The 20,164-nt window shown below is 51.3% G+C and overlaps 1 protein-coding gene across 3 annotated transcripts in view; it reads left to right on the forward strand.

The window, feature by feature from the left end:
* The window catches only part of NARF (nuclear prelamin A recognition factor), a 37,077-nt gene extending 17,403 nt beyond the window's left edge, over positions 1–19,674 (forward strand). For 2 of the 3 annotated variants that reach the window (XM_077166302.1, XM_077166301.1), the window contains 8 exons: positions 3,791–3,923; positions 4,838–4,972; positions 9,567–9,685; positions 11,162–11,291; positions 14,441–14,504; positions 16,097–16,234; positions 16,676–16,833; positions 18,040–19,674. In XM_077166302.1, coding sequence (XP_077022417.1) covers positions 3,791–3,923; positions 4,838–4,972; positions 9,567–9,685; positions 11,162–11,291; positions 14,441–14,504; positions 16,097–16,234; positions 16,676–16,833; positions 18,040–18,281 — 1,119 coding nt within the window. In that variant the 3' untranslated portion in view covers positions 18,282–19,674. Of the gene's footprint in view, positions 1–3,790; positions 3,924–4,837; positions 4,973–9,566; positions 9,686–11,161; positions 11,292–14,440; positions 14,505–16,096; positions 16,235–16,675; positions 16,846–18,039 lie in introns of all 3 variants that reach the window. The other variant, XM_077166300.1, reaches the window with a different exon arrangement.
* The last annotated feature ends 490 nt before the right edge of the window (positions 19,675–20,164 follow it).

A 20,164-nucleotide genomic window follows, 5' to 3' on the forward strand; every position in this document is an offset into this window, starting at 1 on the left:
TATCTCTTTTTTAAACTTTCCTAGTGTTTAAATAGTTTATCAGATTATCTTAGGTTTTTTAGGTTTGTGGATTAGGAAACAAATTGGTTTCTTTTTTTTCTCTTCTAAACTTTATAGCATTTATATCTTTTTATATTGGGTAGGACCTCTAGAGCAATCTCAAATAACACTGATATTAAAAGGGACTGATATCTTGTTTTTTACTTTAGTAAAAATGTTTTGTTTGTTTTTTTGATATTTTTATTATAAACAAGAACAAATATACAAACATTCTTGACATTCGTATGTTCCTGACATGTTTAAAATCAGTGGCTCACAATATCATCACATAGTTGTGTATTCATCACCATGATCATTTTTTGAAACATTTGCATCTCTCCAGCAAAAAAAAGAAAAAGCTCATACATGCCATAACCCTTACCTCTCCCTTCCATTGACCACTTTTATGAAAATGCTTTTAAAAGTTATACTATTAATTAATTAAGGTGTTTGCTTGAAATTCAGGTAGATACCCACATCAGAAGAATTTCAGCTTCAGATTAATGGATACCCAGGTCAAACTGTCATAAGCAATAGGAAATGGTTGTTTCATGAGACTGGAGGCTTAGAAGTAAGTATGAGTCCCAGGATTGGTGATTCAACAGCTCGGCCTTGGTGTCAAGAACCAAAACAGTTTCTAGCTCATGCTCTGCCACCCTCAGCTTTGTTCTCAGGGTCACAAATCAGCTAACTCAGCATCTGTAGTTGTCAGCTGTGAGGAAGAAATACTTGCTCCAGAAGCTCCAAACAAGCCTCTCTCCATATCCTCCTGGACCAAGTCATTTTAATCTTGCCTCTTCTTAACCTTTTATTGGCAAGGGAGTGAGACCACTGTGACTGTTTGCAGAACCATCCTAAGTGGAGGAATGCAACCTAACATCTGCAGTAGCCTTGAAAATGCGTCCTGCAGCAGAACGCATGCTCACTTGTCCCCCCCAGATCTAGACCTACCAGGGCCTCAGTGGTCATCACCCGGGACATGTGTGGCTGGTCTGGTTCAGCAGCCTGCAGCTAGATGGTTTGGTCCTCTTCCAGTACACGCAGTATCCAGTGGTAGAAGGTGGATAAGACTGCCCGTGTCAGAGTGTCTTTGTGGAAGAGGAGAGGATGATGGCCAATGAGACTGGGCCAGTGAGGCATCATATGTGCCCTGGCCTGCTGGCTCCAGCCTGCACAGCGATGAGTTCCTGGGGAGTCCTCTCTGGCTCATCTTTGCTCTGCTGCCACACCTCCCCCCATGCCCTAGCTCAAGCCTCTGCAGGTGTCTTTCTTGTCCACTTTTTCCATTGCCTCGTGCATGATGGCCATTGGGGAAGTTGCCTTTCTGGGGGCTGTGCAGCTGGTGCAGCTCTCTTTGGATCAGTGCGGGTTTGGTGTTCTGGAGGGTGCCTCAGGGCTTGGACATGTGGAGGCTCTTGCTGGCCAGGCTTGGAGTGTCCTGGCAGTATGACTGAGTAGGCTTCTGCTCTGCCAGTTTTCGTGGGCTGGAAGCCACAGTCAGGGAGTTGGTACCGATAAGCTCCCAGCTAGGCCCTGAGCCGGGCCTGAGGTGCCCCCAGAGCCTTCTCTTTGCCTCTGAGACTTGTCCCCTCTATAGGGTCTAAGTGGAATGCTTAGGAAAGAAACCTGGTCGATGATCTTGTCTTACTCCAACTTTCCCTCCACACCTCTGCCTGTGCAGCTTTAGTTTGAGGCGAGTGTTGGGGTCTTCCAACTCCATGGGTTCCACCAGACACTGACTGACTCTGACCGTACCTCCCTGGCAGGAAGGGGCTATCTACAGGCCATCTGGTCTTCCCTTTGCTCTGGGGAAGGTCACCTGCAGTTTCAGCCTGGCCACCCTGGTAGGACCTTCCTAAAGGCTGCCAACAGTTATCTTTCCTGCTTTATGTCCATTCTACAAGACTCTGCGTGTGCACCTGGGCCCAGGCGTGTTCTACAAAGCCGGGCAGTAACTGTGAAAACTGTAGGCAAGCTCTTCCTGCTGTGAAGCTCACACCCCACCAGCAAAGACGGACCCTAAACCAGCAGGCATAATGGGAAGTGCTCCAGGACAGTACACAGCAGGGGGCTGGAAGGGGCAGGAGGGCCTCGGCAGAGATATCTGAGTAAGATGTGAAAGAAGAGAGGGGGTGACATTTAGGCAGAGGCGCTCTGGTTCCCAAGTGTGAAGATAGGAAGTTAGCTGTCTTTTCTCAGGCCGGGAATAGTGGTTTGTCACCTCTCTGCTTCCACCCCGATTAGCATCTGCTACTTGTACCCCTCATGCCTGATTCCAACTTAGATTAGAGTGCTGTTCTAGTTTGCTACCTGCCGGAACGCAATATACCAGAAATGGAGTGGCTTTTAAAAGGGGGGATTTAAATCAGGTTGCAAGTTTACAGTTCTAAGGCCCTGAGATTGTCCTAACTAAAGCAAGTCTATAGAAATGTCCAAATTAAGGCACCCACAAGAGATTACCTTCACTCAAGAAAGTCCAGTAAAGCTGAAGGTCTCTTTCTCTCTCAGCTGGAAAGGCACATGGCAAATATGGCAATATCTGCTAACTTTCTCTCCCAGTTTCTTGTTTCATGAAGCTCTCACGGGGTGTTTTCCTTCTTCATCTCCAAAGGTCTCTGGCTGTGTGGGCTCTTGTGGTTCTCTTGGCTATCTTGTCCTTCTCAAGTTTTTTCCAAAATGCTTCCTCTTTTAAAGGATTCCAGTAAACTAATCAAGACCCCACCTGGAATGGGTGGAGTCACATCTTGGTCTAATGAAAGGTTAATACCCACAAGTGGGTGAGTCATATCTCTGTGGAAATAACCTAATCAAGTTTCCAACCTACGTTATTGAATAGGGATTAAAAGAAATGGTTGCTCCCACAGGATTGATTAGGATTAAAACATGGCTTTTCTTGGGTACGTAAATCCTTTCAAACCACCACAGGTGCTGTCAGCCACAGGTGGCTGGGCCATGAAGGTTCGTGGGGAAGCTGGAGGTCAGTGTTTTCTGGTCAGCTCCCTGAGACCTCATGCTGCCACCTGGGTGCAGGCTTTCATACAGCCAGGCCAGTCTTGCAGGGCAGGCCCGGTATGGAGAAGTCACCACTGGCCCCTCTGATTGGCTAGGAAGGGCTCCTGGCCTGCACGGCCTCTGCCCAGGTGATCCTTGGCCTCCAGTGTCTGGATTTCACTGTCTCAGCTCTCCTGGGCCAGACTCCATGCTCAGGTCTCAGCCGTTCACTGTCTTTCTGAATTTGACTTGCTAGCTCTTTGCAGAGGATTTCCTCTCCTGAACTGCTGGTGTCTGGTTTTGGTTGCAGGGGGTTGCTGGCCTCGTGCTCCTGTGCTTCGTTGTGGCTCTATGGCATTGCTTAGGGCAGTTTGTGTGGAGCTGAGGATGATTCACCTCTCAAAACTTGCTGCTGCATCTGATGCCCTTTAGGGGCAAGTCCTCCGGCACTATGTCAGTTTTTATACGTACATATATTTTTCAAAGGCTATTGGGTCAGTTCAATGTTGACAATTTATATTTTTCCTTTAAAATTATCCATTTCTTCCAGATATTCATATTTATTGATATAATATTGTTCTTAAAGTTTGCAAACTCTCTTGGATCTTTAGTTGTATCTCATTTTTCATCTTGATGTTTGTTTTCTCCATTTTCCTTACTTATACTTGCCAGCATTGTTTCATTAGTCTTTTCATAGAGCATTGCATTTCTCCAGCGTCATCACCACATATGTGACATTACAGCCTGTTTCTCCTCTTAGAAATGCGATACCTCAAAGCACAGAGTGTTGGCAGTGTCTGTGTGTCCTCAGTCTCTGCCTTATTTTGCTGCTAAATTCAGCCTTGGTGTGACTGACGCATCCAGAAGACTCTGTGGCTTCCTCAAAAATCTTGGTGAGTTGACTGACTATATTATTGTGAATTTATAGCTTCAGTTTATAATTGCCCTTTTTGTATCTGAAGTTCTTTTTTCAAGGGAAAGGGGAGATACAAGAGTCTGGTAGATGGTGAAAGGGCCTGGCTCAGTGTGTCATGATACCCAGCTTCTGAGTGCAGCAGGGTACATTGCCCTCGCCATGTGTGGACAGGTACTTCATTATAGTGGGGGTCGGAAGTGAGCACCTGGCCATGGCCCGGGGACAGCTTGAGGGGCAACAGGTCAACCCTTCCTTGCCATCAGCCTGTGCATCTCCTCCGCCTCCCTGGGTGTCCATCTGATAGAGAATCACGTCGGGTATGATGGCACCTGACTCCAAGGGCACTGTAGAAGCAGAGCTGTGAGGGAGGGTCTTTGTCCCTTCACATCAGGAACAGGAGGCAGGAAGTTGGGGGCATAGTCCAGGATTTCAAACGTGAATGCTGGAATAATCGTACCTCAAACAGCAGAAAAATTGCATCTGCAGTTTCTGCTTTTGTAAATCCAGAACTCCCCCCTCTGCCCTAGTGTCCAGCTCACTCGGTGTTTTTATGACTTCTGAGCATGCCCATGTTCTGGCCAGATCAGAAAAGGAGAACGTAAGCTTTTGATGGAATAAGAGTTGCTCCATCATGCAGTCTGGGTAATTATGGGGGCCAAGAAACTGTTTCCTGTAGTGTGCAACTTACAGAAAACAAACGTGAAGTGTATAGACCACACTTGAGTAACTGGCAATAGAGAGAAGAACCAGGAGTGATTTTAAAGGCTCAGGAGAGAGACCTATAGAATCTGCTAAACATGAGAGAGGAGAAAACCACCTAAGAGTAGTGCTTATAAGTAGGTCCCACGTCATGAGCTGTGGAACTGTGAGCTGCACCTTTTTTTGCTGCAGGGGTACACTATGTATTCGACATGACAGTAGCTGCAGACTTCAGCATCCTGGAGAGCCAGAAGGAGTTTGTGCGCCGGTATCGCCAGCACCAGGAGGAAGAACGGGCACTGCCCATGCTGACCTCCGCTTGTCCTGGTGAGCTGGGAGCTGCAGCCCACCCCTCGGCTCCTAGACCGCGAGGGAGGAGTTGGGGTTCTGTACAGTTTCAAGGCAACCAGCATTTGAACTGTGCGGAGTTTGGAGTGAGACATGGCTAAATTTCAGTTTCTTATTTTCATTTACATGTATTTCTGAACTTATTTATTTGTATATTATTTAAGAGAAATCTATTTTTTCTTAAAAGTTATGGCATATCTCAGGCATCCAAATAATTGCTGACAACAACATGACCAACTCATGGGTCCTTTGTTCAGTTTAGTTAAAAGTTACAGATTACAAAATCTTGACATTATTTACATTCCATCAGGAAACAGTTTAAACCAGAGTCTTTAATTACTTTAGTACAAAGAGTTTGGTGAATATAGAAAAGATTTATCACAGGCTTTTTAAAAATGCTGAAATCATTTTATTAATATAAAGCAATGGAATAATTCCTTTAACAGGAGTATTTTTTCACTGTCACGGGTGAGTATCGATACTTCAGTGCGGTATCATGCCTGATTCAAATTATGTGTGGATTACATTCACTTCCACATATATAAAAACATTTATATTTCATCGGTTGATAGAATAGCATGCAGCTACTCACTATCACAGACTTTTTAATTTTGGAAAAACGGGTAATTTGAATTTTGAACCCTTGTAGGGTGATATGTAAAGGAAGAGGGAAGGAGGTGCTGTATGATGGATGGCACTCAAGTCAGAAATAACTTCTAAAGGCATCAGGCCCATGGGAGAGCAAAAGTGCCCTGAACCATCACAGGCTATTTTGGATTTTTGTTCACATTTCTGTTCTCAGTTTATTCCTCCACTACTATAGCTTCAGCTTTTCTTAGTATTTCACATGTCAACCTTCCATCATTAGGATTATAATTTGAAGAATAGAATGTCAGCATCATGGCGGCTTAGAATTTGGAAATCCTTTCTACCTGGGGGGATCTTGACTGCCTCACAAATGGAGCCCTGCTGCCCACAAACCCACAGCCAGGCACACTTCGCAGCTTTTATGGGAGGCCAGTTCATGGCATGGCTCAGGTGTTTAGGGGCCTCCAGCTTGTGTAGGCTGGGCAGAGGTCCAGACGTGAGCCATTCAAATCTGTGTCCAGAGTTGAGCTCTTACCTCATTCCAGGTGTTTCTGTATATGCTACAGCAACTGCCGAGGGCTGGGCCCACGTGGGCTCTCCAAGTTCTGCACGGAGGCAGTGTTGGTGACACAACTCCCATTTGTGGGACCTGTGTGCTGGGGAAGCAACCTCTTCTCAGCATGTGCCTCGGTTTACCCTTCAGCCCATGAAGTGAGCCAGTGTGAAAGGACCTTGAATGAAACCCCCTGTCCTGGAGCAGAGGTTTTTCAGATGGACTCTACTGGGTGCCTGTCATCAGGACAGAGCAGGAGCCTGTCAGACCAGTGCAGTGGATGTTCATTGGTCTCCTTTATGCGCAGGCCCCAATGGGGTGGGCTCTAGGGCAAGACCTCCAAATCTGCAGAGGAGCCACACTGCCACGGTGGATAATAGAAAGGCTGGTGAGTCCTCGCTGTGCTGGCCTGCAGATCCCAGACCCTCGTCGCACAGGCATAGCCTCTTTCCACCTCATCTTAGCTTGACATTTGCTGCAGTTCATGTCTCGTTTAGCTGCTCAGCGTTCTTTCCTTGTCAATTTGGAGCTTCCTAGAATATAATGCATTTTCCTTCTGGAATTCTTTTTACCTAAGCGTGTCAAGTCTATAACTGTTGCGTTTGGGTTTACAACACCTACAGATGGGCAAGACCTGGCTCAAAATCAAACCTTTATTGTACATTGGCATGGACTCATCTTTGCTTTCCTGGGACAATTTAAGCTTATTTTACACCACACCCAGGTCAAATGACTTCACATTGCACCTGGCACCAGGAGACCTCGGGTGACCATGTACAGGCTCCCTGACCCAGGGATCTCCAGCAGCCTGTGGGGATCCATGCGCCCAGGGCTGCAGGGGAGTGCAAGGGAAAGACAGGCGAGCAGGGCCCCAGCCCTGCGAGCTGCTTCAAGACAAAGAGTGCCTCGTTTCCCCGGTTGCTGCTGGCGCACTGCTTGGCTTCCTTGAGGGGCTTAATGAGGTGTCATGCTTTTCCCCTGCCCTGGCCACGGTAGATTTTGTCACTCCATGAGGCCAAGAAGCATTATGGGAATCCATCTCCTCGGCCAAGCACCTTCAGTCCATGGTGCACTTGTACAGCCATCCAGAGAGATGCTGTGCCAGCCCTGCCCATGCCTCAACTTCCCTCTCATGCCTTAAAAGGCATCGCTCTGAGACGGGGGCACAGAGACAGCTCTCCTGTTGAAGCAGGACAGCACCCCCCCACCCCGACCCTGATGCTGACCAGGTTACAGCCCCGCCCCTACAGGCTCTGCCCTGATCCCATCTGAAGTGCCTCCTGAGGCCAGGCTGACCTGTCTCTCTCAGGTGTGGTCCAGGGCAGGTACCCCTGAGCTGTGGGGAGCAGCTCCTCCTTCTCACCTGGCCATGGGTGTGTCTGGCAGGTGGTCAATTTTTTTAGATGGGCAAGAAATTATTTCTTTTTCTCTTTTGACCCACTTAGTGTCTTAAAAATTCCCCAGTGGGGTGTTGAACTATCTAGATCTTTGTAATGTAAAGGACGTCTGGTCTCTCCTCCACCCCCTGCCTCACACAGGTTTCCACGAGCTGCCCGGTGCTGTTTGAATAACTCCAATGACAGAGAAATCACTACCTCAACACTGTGTATTGAGTGAAAGGGCCTTTGGGTTGGGACTACAGGATGGGTTGGCTCTTCTCTCTTTTTTTAATATTTACAAGAAACCATCCCATTTTGCCTCCCTCCATGACCACCCCACCCACTTACCTCTAATCTACTTTTTATCTCTCTGAATTTGCTGTTTCTTGTCATCTCTTGGAAGTGACATCATACAGTTTTTGTCTCTGTGCCTTGCATAATACTCCACATAAAGTTTGCAAGGTTCTCCTGTGTCACAACCTGTCTCACACTGCATTCTCTCTGACCAAATGGCAGCCTGGTGTTGCCCGTTCACCTCAGGGTGGACACTGGACAGCTTGTGCGTAGTGCTGCCATGAGCACTGGTACATGCACATCTCTTGCTTCCTCGGGCTGATAACTAGGAATGAGAGGGCTGGGTCACTTGGTAATTCTGCGGTTCACTTCCTGTGGAGCCACCATATTGTGTATCACGGTGGCTGCATTATTTTCCAGTTCCAGCAACACACTAGAGTTCCAGTCTCTGCACCCTTTCCAACACTCATCCTGTTTTTTTTCAATGATACCCATCCTAGTAGGTTTGAAGTGGTATCCCTTAGGTATTCTTTTTATCTAAGCATGTCAAAGCTATAACTGTTGAATTTGGGTTTACAAGACCTACAGATGGGCAAGACCTGGCTCAAAACCAAACCTTTATCATATATTGGCATGGACCCATCTTTGCTTTCCTGGGACAATTTAAGCTTATTTTACTCCACACCCAGACTTCACATTGCACCTGGCACCAAGAGACCTTGGGTGACCATGTACGGGCTCCCTGACCCATGCGCCCAGGGCTGCAGGGGAGGGCAAGGGCAAGACAAGGCGAGCAGGGCCCTTGTGGTTTTGATTTTCATTTCCCTGGTGGCTTTTTTTTTTTTTTACTACAAAGTATCGTGTACACAAGGCGAGAGGTTTGAGCTGAGTGGGAGGCATGGGGGAGGGCTATCCTCCCCTGTGGCAACTTTTGGGCATCATTGCAGGCTTTCCTGGTGCTCCCAGGCCCCGGGACACGTGTAACCTGTGGTTTCAGATGCAGATTTCAGAATCAGGGTCGCCGCTTCTGACGCTGTGCTTGTGCCGTCTCTCACCTCTAGTGTGAGAGTCCATGGAGAGGCTGAGAGTGGGCGTGGGGTGGTGGCTGCCTGGGAGAGGCAGTGTGCCAAGCTTCTCACTCCTGTGTCCTGCATGTCACAGGTCGGTGCCCAGGCTGCTTCCATGTGCATGAGTGTCAGCGTGACAGCGTGCACATGTAGGAGCGAGGGTGCATGTGAGCATGTGTGTGTGACAGTTCCTTTCACAGTGGCTGTGGCCAGCCTGATTACAGGGCCTCCTCCCAGGGTCAGGGAGCGAGAAGCAGCTCTCTGGAGCATGTAAGATGTCAGGACTCACACAGCAAGCCTGCGTGAAGGTTGCTGTCCCCTGTTGGTGGTTTGGGAAACACATGGCCGCACTGTCCTAGAGGTCAGACAGAGCTGTGCTGACCTCCCAGCCGCACCCCTTTCTGGGGTGCACATAAAGGAGGCCTCCCCCACCCTGACTGCTCTGCTGCCCTGTGCCCTGTGGCCCAGGGCCTATGGGGCCCTCTCAGCTCTCAGCCTCCTCCAGTCCCACAACAGAAACATTTGGAGTCTCACTGCCCTTGGCCTGCACGGTTGAGGAGGATGAGCCGTGCTGAAGGTTTGGGGAGACAGATTGTTGGGGTTCTAGCATAGCCTGGTGACGTCGGGGACCCAGGAGCAGAGAGGGGCGCCCCTTGCTGCATTCTCACATGACAGCCTTCCTGTCTCCCCAGGTTGGGTCCAGTATGCCGAGCGGGTGCTGGGCGACCCCATTACCCCCCACCTTTGCACCGCCAAGTCCCCCCAGCAGATCATGGGCTCTTTGGTGAAGGATTACTTTGCCAGGCAGCAGGTAAACCCACACTACCCCCCAGGTGGGCTGCAGTGGATGGGGGGCTGAGGGTGTTGCTGGGCAGAGGTGGGAGGGCCCACGCAGTGGAGGAGCCACTGAGAGGGGGCAGGGTTTCCACCCATGCGCTCGGGCAGTTGCCCTGTCCCACACCCACCCGCTCAGGAGCCTGTGTCTAACCCCTGCCCTTCTCCAGAGCTTCCTTCACACGCTGATGCCATCTGGGCCCCTGCAAGGGATGCCTGGCCTGTGGGGCAGGTGGAGGCCCTGCCCCAAATGTGCTGGGGTGGGTGGGGGCCAGACGAGGGCCTCCTTCACAGTGATTCACACCTAATTTCCTTTACTGCCTCTCAGGACGCCTGCTGAAGGCAAGAACCCCGTTCTCCCTGGTTCCCACCTCCTGTCCTCGCCAGGGTGGTCCTGGGTGTGGCTCCCTCTCTGTGGCCTGAGCTGTGTTCTTCAGCCGCTGAGACAGCTGTATGTGGGGCACGTGACAGCTGGGGAGAGACAGAGATGGGGGTCTCGAAAGCCTTGGGGCCAGCTTCTAAACTCCACGCAGCCTTTTGGTGACCTTGCTGACTTAGCAGCAAGGGTGTGGTGTCTCACCTGGTTTGCTGCTAAATGTGAATGTGATGTCAAGGGATGTGTGTTTGAGGAACAAAATAAAAATGACGAAACTTTGAAACTTTCCCGTGCCGCTGCCCTCCACCTGAATGGGCAACACCTCCGTGTTTTACAGGCTTATAAACACTGCTGGCCCCACCCCACCCCCAGTCTGAAGCACCTACCCCCCCAGGCCCTGGCCCTGGCACCACAGATTCAGTCACTGGTGTGTCATCAGCCCAGGAGGCCTGCTGCCTTCTGAGCCTACGGCCGGGTCTCCCCTTCTGTCTTCTGCCTTCTGCCCTCCTCTGAGCAGGACCTGCCCCCTCTCTCCCCACCCCAACCTCACATCAGCTCCTGCCCCTCAGCACAGTCTGGGCACATGCTTGGCAAGAGCTTGGCTGCCACAGGAAGGGGGCTGGGGAGAGAGCACTTGAGGGAGGTGCTAGAAAAGTTGCAGCCCAAGCGGCTGGGCACCCACCATACCTGCTGGCCTCGTGGGGACATTCAGGTGGCCTCTTCAGGACTAAGTGGTCGTTATACCATAAGATACTCAGAGGGAGGAGGCTTAAGTTTCTGTGACTCCTTCAGGAAGTCTCAGTCTGCTGGGACTTCCACAGTTGTTAGGGTGGTTGCAGTGTGCAGTGACTGTGTGTTTGCTGCTGGGTGCCGGGCAGAGTGGAGCAGGTGGGGACCCGGACACGGTGTGTAGGAGCTTGGCTTATGGGAGGCAGGACTCGGCCTGAGAAAGGGCCTCTGGCCAGCTGGGGGCAGAGGTGAGCATATGCATCTGTCGCCTGCTGTGTTCCAGATGCCACCCTCAATGCCCACTTCTCTCTCCCCTGGCGTCAGCATAGGTTTCCTCTTTCCCTGCAGAACCTGTCTCCAGATAAGATCGTCCATGTCATTGTGGCGCCCTGCTACGACAGGAAGCTGGAAGCGCTGCGGGAAGACTACTACGCAGCCCTGCACGACTCACGGGCGGTCGACTGTGTGCTGACGTCTGGTGAGACTCCAGGGCCCGGCTGGCAAGGGGCAGAGGCTGTGCCCAGCCTCCTTGCTCATGGCATCCTTGTGCCCACACAGAGCTGCCCACCCTCCCTGGAGCTCCCAGACCTCCGCCCTCCAGGCCCCAAAGTTGGGAGGAAGATGGCTTTTCTGCGCAGGTTCTCCTCCCTCTGACAGTTGAGAAATTTTCAGTGATAATTTCCTCCATTAGTTTTTCTTCTCCTTTTCCCTTCTCTTCTTCTGGGACACCCACAACATGTATATTCATGCACTTCATATTGTCATTCAGTTCCCTGAGTCCCTGCTCGTATTTTTCCATTTTTTTCCCTATATTTTCTTTTGCTTGCCGGATTTCAGATGTCCCATCCTCCAGTTCACTAATCCTATCCTCTGCCTCTTGAAATCGGACATTGTAAGTTTCCATTGTTTTTTCATCTCTTCTACTGTGCCTTTCATTCCCATAAGTTCTGTGATTTGTTTTTTCAGACTTTCGATTTCTTCTTTTTATTCATTCCTTGCCTTCTTTATATCCTCCCTCAATTCATTGATTTGATTTTTGATCAGGTTTTCCATGTCTGTTCGAACATTCTGAATTAATTGTTTCAACTCCTGTATCTCGTTTGAATTGTTAGTTTGTTCCTTTGGGCCATATCTTCAATTTTCCCAGTATGATTCCTTATTTTTTGCTGGCATCTAGGCATTTAATTACCTTAATTAGTTTATTCTGGGGATAGTTTTCACTTTTTTTTTTTTTCCTAGGGTTTTCTTGCTGGATGACTTTGTTGTCTGTTCTTTGACATTCAATTCAGCTTATTCTTGTCTTCTAGCTTAGATTTTGTTTAATAGATCAGAATTTTTCAGTTCTTGTTTTTTTGTTTCTTGACCTGCCTGTGTGGTGCCTTTCCCCCATCCCTTAGGAGGGTCTACATAGGTATTATAGACCCCATTCAGATTTTCCCAGACCAAACTGGTCTCCTCTCAGGAGGAAAGAGTCACTTGCGTCAGTTTTCCCTGAGGGTGAGACCCAGCAAGTTGAAAGACTTTCCTGTGAAGTCTCTGGGCTCTGTTTTTCTTATCCTGCCCAGTATGTGGTGCTTTTTGCCTGCAGGTCCCACCAAGTAAGGTGATGTGGTACCTTTAACTCCAGCAGACTCTCCCTACTAGGGGCATGGTGGAGACAGAGGAGAGGTTGTAGGCTGGCTTTAATTGCTTCATTTTTCCAGACCCTGGGGTCTGAATTCCTTGAGGGAGGGAATTCACCTGAGCTGGGCCCCACCCCTCTCCTGGGGAAGGCACAGACTCCAGAGAAGCTCTCAAACAAGCTCAATTCTGCCTATGCCTGGGGCAGTGGAGCCCAAGAAGCCTTGCTGCTGTATCCAAAGAGTAATCAATCCATAGAAACACAGCCACAAAAGAGAAAAAGAAAAATCCTTTGCAGAGCAGGACTCCCGTTCCTCAGGTTTGCCAATCAAGAGCTTAAGTTGGTACATTGCTCTGGTCCTGTGTGCCCCCTCCTTTCCTGCAGGGCCCAGACCTTTTCAGATCCAAAAAAAACTCTTTTTTTTTTTTTCCTTCTGTCAGCCCTGCCCCCTCTGCGCCAGGGTAAAAACCAGTGACCACTGCTTTTACTCGAGGTTCAGCTGAGCTGGGGTCCTATTTTTAGTAGTACGAATTTGTTAATAATTCCACAATTGGAGTTTTGTTGTGCTCAGCCCCTGCTGCTAGAAGTCTCTTTCCTTTCCCCTCTGGGAAGCAGCCTGTGGTGGAGGGATGTCAGCTGCCTGAGGTTGGGGAACTCACGGTTCTGGGGGGCTCGCAGCTGGTCCAGACTGGGGTACAGTGTGTGTCCGGTCACTGATGTGACCCCAAGAGCTGTTCTGTCCTGCTCCTAGCTATTTACTAGCTGTTCTGGAGGATGAACTAAATCCCACACCTCACTAAGCCGCCATCTTGGCTCTGTCCTCTGCTAGTCAACCTCCCTCTGACAGTTGAATATCCCATGGCTTCTGGCTGGACGCAGCAGCCTACTTGGTGAAAGGACCACTGGGCCTCTCATTCTGTGTCCTGAGATTCTGTCCCTGGAGGGTGGTTTTCACATGGTGGGGATGGTCACATACGACTAGACTTTCCTTTACAAGCCAAATCTGAACTTCAGAACCCAAGTTGAGTTTTTTCCTTCAAAGTAACGTGGAAAAGACGTGTCCGCTGCTGTGTGCTGCCACGGTGCTGGTGGGCACATCCCCATGCAAGTCCATAGCAGGTGCCATGAGCATCAGTGGGGATGGAAAGTGTCCCTGGAGTGGCAGCGGGTCACGCAGAAGAGATCTGAGATCAGATGGTGGCATGACGTTTGGGGACCTGCATCTCACTGGCTTTGTGAACGGGTCCTCAGGGGTCCCAGGAGGTGGTGGTTTAGGCTGAGAGTGGCCAGTTCCAGGCTGAGCATCAGGACAGTGGCTCCCATTAGCTGGGTCACATGCTCTGACCTGAAATCCCAGCCTACACACTGCCAGGCAGAGCGCTGGGCAGGGGCAAGGGAGCAGGAGTGGAGGTCAGAGCAGAGCTACCTGGGACCATCGGTGTGTGGTGGAATGCACACTGGCAAGCAGACCGGCCTTCCTCAGCAGTCCCGTGCCCAGCCAGCTTTTTCCAAGTGCAGGCTCTTAGATTTCATTGCATTTTCACAGACGTGCACAGTAATCTCACCCATTACATCACTACATCTTATCCTGTAGCAATTGACTAGTGATCTCCTTTTGCTGTCAGGGGTTTTCTCTGAGACCCTTGTGTAAAGGGCCCACAGCACCTGCCGATGCAGCTTCCTGCTGACGCAGTCAGGCTCCTCTGGTCGTCTTGTCCACATGAAGTCACTGGACACAGAGGTTTTCCCCCTGGGGAGTAAGAACATGGGGTTCCAGGGCAGAGGGAGGGGCTGGACACCCCGCCCACCTCTCCTTGGCATCACTTCCATTCAAGATGGGCTCTTGTAGTCAGAAGAGACTTCATAGAGATGCATCCTCCTGCCCCCTTCATGGGATTTCCTGTGGTGAGGACAGTCAGGCAGTGGGCAAGGGTCGTGAGCAAGCACAGCACCAGGGGCCAGGCCGAGCAGACCTGTCACAGTGTGTGCACCTCATGTTTCTGCAGGTGAAATTGCTCAGATAATGGAGCAGAGCGACCTCCCAGTGACAGAAGCCGCTGTGGACACCCTGTAAGTGGCATTGCAGCAAGTCATCTGTGGGTGGGCACCGGGTGAGGTGAGCTCTGCCAGGGTCCACGCCCCAGCCCTGGTTCCCTCTGCCCTCGAGTGCTCCTTATATGTTGCCACAGCACCACTGTGCCCCTAGTCATCCTGTAGGCAGGACCCGGGTGGGACACCGTTCCCAGGCCACTGGGAAGTCTCAAGGCCTAGTGGTGCATAACGAGTGGTTGTGTCTTTCAGCCCCACCCAACCCTTAAAGGAGGAGGAGCACAAGCAGCTACATCCCTGCTGGGGCAGGGCCAGTGCATGTGACATTTTCCCTTTCTGAGCATGATTTGTGCCCGCCACTCAGATCAGAACCACCCCAGGCCAGCCAGCCCAGAAGATGCCCCTCCAGCCCTTGGCATGGGAACCAGGCGCTGGGCTGCGGGTGTCCTGTGTGCCAGCCACACCCTCTTCCCAGCAGTGGATTGACGCAGGGCTGTTATATGCCATTTTCTCGAAGGTAGAGAGGAGGTCCTAGAGGTTAGGCTGCCTGCCTCTGGGTGGAGCCTCTACTTGAGCTGAGTGGTATTAAGCCCCACCATGTGGCCTGGTCAGGTGACGGCTCCCCCAGGTGCTCATGGGTGTCAGAGCCTCGTCCACCTGAGGCGTGAGTTCTTGAAGGATGTGCTTCCACCACAGGTTGAGTCCCCACCCCCACCACCAAGATACTCATGCAGGAAGAGAAGGGAACTAGGTAGACCAAGCTGTACTGCCAGCTGCCTCTGCCCACTTGGCCCTGCCCTCATGCTTGCCACCAGGAGAGCCTATCTGCCTTGGCAGAATCTCAGTTCCCCACTTGTTCCGGACTTTTGAGGTTGTCCACAGGAAGCCAGAGAGAGGGGCTGGTTTCTGAAGCATGGGTTCTGCCCCCACCCCCACCCCCACCCAGGGATTCCCCACCCTTCCCGGCACTACCTTCCCCAGGTTTCCCCTTCCTTGCATGGAGGCACTACTGTGGGCCTTTCGGAGAGGATAGCCAGGAGAAGCTGCATATGGGATGCTTGGTTTTGCTGTCATAATCAGGTGTGGGGGCAGGTTCTTGGTGCCCCTGTGGACTCTGCCTGCCCATGGTCACTGCTGCCAGCAGCCTGGCGTGGGGTCCTGGGCTGAGGTGGTTTCAGGGGTGGGCCCCAGCATTTCCAGCAGTTAGTGACAGGATAGACTGAAGGGTTGCACGAGCCTCTGCTGTGCATGTCCCTCGTGCCCTGGGTCCTGGATTCCAAGAGTAGCTGAGACTTAGTGGCCTCTTCATCAGAGATGGGGGATGTTTGCAGACATGGAGACTGGAGCCAGAGTTCCTGTGGGAGGGTTTCCTAGGCTCTAGCTGCAGCCTCAGACCAGACTGCCAAATAAACCTCACAGTGATTCATTAAAACTGAAACAAAAATGAGATTTTACCCAGAAGTGTAACTGTTTATGGAAGACTTAACTTTTAAAGTGGTTATCTTGGGTCATAATCACTCTGATTTCACTCTTGATGTTGATTTCTCAAATAAGTGCAAGTCATAGCAGGGTTAGTGGGCAGACTGGGGACTTGTCTTCTCTCTGCCTGTGAGGTTCGGAGGCTTGGAGGAGGACGAGGTCAGGCGCCACGGCGGGGCCAGTGCGGACGGGTACCTGGTGCACGTCTTCAGACATGCGGCCAAGGAGCTGTTTGGCGAGGACGTTGAGGGAGTCAACTGCCGGGCGCTGAGGTAGATGGCGTCTGTCTGCGGTCCCCTTGCTTTTCAGAGCAGATTGCTCACCACTGGCCGTGTGTGCACCTGCCTTTTTTGTTCATGTCGTTTCCTGGAGTGTGTGTGCGCGTGCCTGTGTTTTCTGTTTCGTGGAGTGGTCTGTGTGTGCCTATGTGTTTTGTTCTGTGTTGTTTTGTGGAGGATGTTTGTGCGCCTGTCGGTTTGTGCTCTATCATTCTGTGGTGTGTGTGTGCACCTATCTGTTTTGTCTGTGTCGTCTCATGGAATGGTGTAGAGTCAATATCAAAGGGATTTTTTTAATTTAGTGTCACACTAACCTTTTTTTTTAGTTTTGTTTTTGCTGACATCCCGGACTTAGATTGGAAAATAAGCACTTGCTCGGCGGTATCCTAGAGAGGCTAAGGGACTCAGTGGACCCAAATGCCTGGTTTTTTACAGAAACAAAGACTTCCAGGAGGCAACTCTGGAAAAGAATGGGAAGGTCTTGTTACGCTTTGCTGCTGCCTATGGCTTTCGAAACATCCAGAACATGATCCTGAAGCTGAAGAAGGGCAGGTTCCCGTACCATTTTGTGGAGGTCCTCGCCTGTCCTGGAGGTAGGGTAGGAGGTATGGGCAGCTCCTGCGCAGGCGGGCTCAGAGGCCAGGACTGTATCGAGGGGCCAACTTGTGCCTTGTCCTCAGGCCAGTGGCTGTGACAGGACATGCAGGGATCATGGGCTCCTCTTTCCACCACACTCGCATAGCTGAGGGCAGAGGAACTGACCATATCCCAGAGGCCCTGCATGGTCTTAGAGGAGTCATGTGGGGTGGAGTGCCGCAGCTTCCACCAGCCCCAGTGCAGGAGCTGCTTGCGCCCAGCAGTTGGCTTTAGAGAAGATACTGTCAGCATTAGCATCTCCTCAACAGGACCTGTGGACCCCAGGTACCTGCCTCCTGCTGGCTGTTGGCCAGTCTTTAGTGGAGCTGGAGACACACAGTCGCCTCACTCCACACCATGACAGATGGCCCCAGGCCAGCAGGAGGGGCAGTGGCGCTGGGTCCCCAGAAAGGGTCCAGTAAGGGAGAAGGCCTGGATAGCTGGAGGGGCAGGCCAGTGTAGCAAAAGCCAGAGAGACTGAAGATGGGACAGTACACGCTCCCTCCTGCGCTTTCCAAGGCCCCCAGCTACAGGGGAGGGGTGATAGCAGTAGTCCAGGCAAGAAGAGGGTCAGGTGGGAGGGGCAACAGGGAGGCCAAAGGCAGGACTTGGGGGGCTGGGGGCGGGAAGTACTGGGAGGACATGCTGGGGATACAGTGAGGGGAGTAGCACCAGTATGTTGGAGGCACAACCCTTATTCAGGCCGCACAGCTTTGCTTGGGGGTTCCTGGGCCCCCCACAGCAGGGAACAATGTAGGAAGCCTTGTGCAGATGGGAGTGAGCTAACTGCTTGGTGACACTTTCCCTGCTCTCCTGTTCTCGTTAAATTTGAAGAGAAGCCAGAAACGCAGATGAGTATTCAAAGCCCCCCTAGTTGTAAAGGCAACCAACTTCCCCAGTTCGATCAAGGTGGGATCTTTTCATGGGTAATTTAAGTGGTTTAAATCAGAGATGTGTGGGGCAGACCTAGGAGGGTGCAAAGCCTGCAGCCAGGGATTCCTAAAACTTTCAAGGGCGAGTTGTGGGCCAGCCCATCCAGCGCCCTGCAGCAAACACCCCTTTTCACACCTCTCCTGCCACACAGCCATCTCCTGTTGAGGCCAAGGCTTCCCTGAACGGCTTCCACAGAGAGAAGGGCTCAGCTCAGGCCTGGTGTCTTGCAGGATGCCTGAACGGCAAAGGCCAAGCCCAGGCTGAGGACGGACAGGCGGACAGAGCCCTGCTGCGACAGATGGAAGGCATCTATGCAGGGATCCCTGTGCAGCCCCCAGAGGCCAGCAAGCACATGTGGAGGCTGTACCAGGAGTGGTTGGATGGTACAGACTCACCAAGGGCCCAGCAGGCCCTGCACACCACGCACCCCAGCTCCGAACCCCCTGCTAGCAGCCTGGATATCAAGTGGTAGAAGGAGAAAGGGGCCTGGGCTGCTGCCCCTGGAGCAGTGCGAGGAGCAGGGTGCTCCACAGGGAGTGGGTGAGAGGTGCTTAGAGAAGGCCCGCTGACTGGCTGCTCGGTGCTCTGCAAGCCTCTCACCGCTGTGTCCACTGTCCTGGGTGGTCTCCCTTGCTTTGTGGTGCTGTCCTGTAATGTGTGTGGGACCGGAGTATTGTCAGGTGAGAGGATTTCCCTGGTTTAAGTATCCTTTTATCCTAGGGCTGTGATAAAATCCCAAAGAACAAGAATGCAAATTATCTCTTAGGTTAAAAAACAAAGTGGAAAAGCTACAAATGCAGATGTTTTGTTTCACGTGCGGCAGAGAAAACTGACAGAGATGGTGACGGGAGAGGGCTGGGCCAGACCCCCAGACAGGCTGACCACACTCAGCCCCATGGCCCCAGGCCTTCCAGGCCGCTTCTGCCCGGTGGCTCACACTTTTATTCACAGACCCTGGTAAATGATTGTGCCTAGAACTTGAATAAATTGCCAGCCTTTGGAATCAAGAGGCTTCCTAGGCAAATCTGAATATCCAGTTTTGTTTTTGTTTTTGTTTGTAAACTCCTGAGTTCAGGCAACAGGGGCTCACCTGGCTTCTGCCCTCCTGGGACCAGGCTCTCTAATCTTTCGGACCCTGTAGGTGCTTGTGACCTATGACCTATGCCCTGAAAGCTCAACTCTTAAACATTCAGCTTTAAATTGAAGTCACCACAAGGAGAGGGGAAAAGCTGACAAGGTTAGAATTATTAAAAGAAAAGTAAAACCAGCATCAAGAACTGAGAGGCCACTCTGAGCCCTGGGGCCACCGCTACCAGGCTGCTGGCTTCCCTGAGCCTTCTCTGCACCCTGCTACCCGACACTGAAGGCAAGGGAGGGTGTGTGCAGGCTGCTCCCGGTCCTGAGCTGGCTGTGTTGGCTCCTCGCAGCCCGGCCCTTGAGGTCTCCTCATTGTCCTTCTCAAGGGGACCTTACTTGGCTGCACACCCACCTCCGTGGGCACAGGGCGGGTGCGTACTCCTGGCATCAGCTTGCCTTAGGGGGCTGGGGGGTGCAGAATACCACTTGTCCACCTGAATAAATATGAAGAAAGGGCTGGTAAACAACTGGCAGTCCACAGGATCAAGTAACTTTACCTTAGGGTCACCCTGTAGGGAGGGGGTGTAGAAACAGGTGGATTGCATTACACAGGTGATGGCAGTCTTCTTTTAACTGCCTGGCCTACTGGAGAACTTTCCTCTTACCCTGTTTGGATTGTACCTGCTTAACTATCTTAATAATTGGATATTTTAGGTTAAATTGTATTTTTTTTCAATCTGTATTCAATTGAGTTTTTGTCCCCCAAATAACTGATTATGGAATAAACAGTTCACGTGTGTGTGTATGTATATACGGGTGGGTGGACCCTGGCCAGGGCAGCTCAAGTGGCCTGAGGTTCCAGTTCCCATGTGTCGGGTGCTGCCTGCCTCGGCAGGCCCAGGGCAGACAACCTCCTTCGTCCTTGAGCCCTGACCTGACGCAGAGTTAGGAGGAGGGGGAGGAGGAAACACACAGGTAGAGAGCTGTGACCAAGCGTCCGAACTTCATTTCTCCAAAGCTGCAGGGTAGAAGCCAATCCCTACTGATCTCACTAGTGCATCCCTCGAGGCTGAGCGGCCTGGGGCTTCCACTCTGGGGGGCCAGGGGCGTGCCAGGCTGAGCCTCTATTGTGGTCTAGTTAACATTTTTCCTTCTACCCTAGAGACCCCAGGCTTAGTTGTCCTTTGTTATGACCAAAACAGTAGGAGGAACCAGGTTAAGGAAAGTGAGAGTCACGTGAGTACAGCCTTGAGGTCAGGTCAGCCAGAAGCCCAGTAC

The sequence above is a fragment of the Tamandua tetradactyla genome, chromosome 6 (assembly GCF_023851605.1).
Source record: "Tamandua tetradactyla isolate mTamTet1 chromosome 6, mTamTet1.pri, whole genome shotgun sequence".
Classification (NCBI taxonomy): Eukaryota; Metazoa; Chordata; class Mammalia; order Pilosa; family Myrmecophagidae; genus Tamandua; species Tamandua tetradactyla.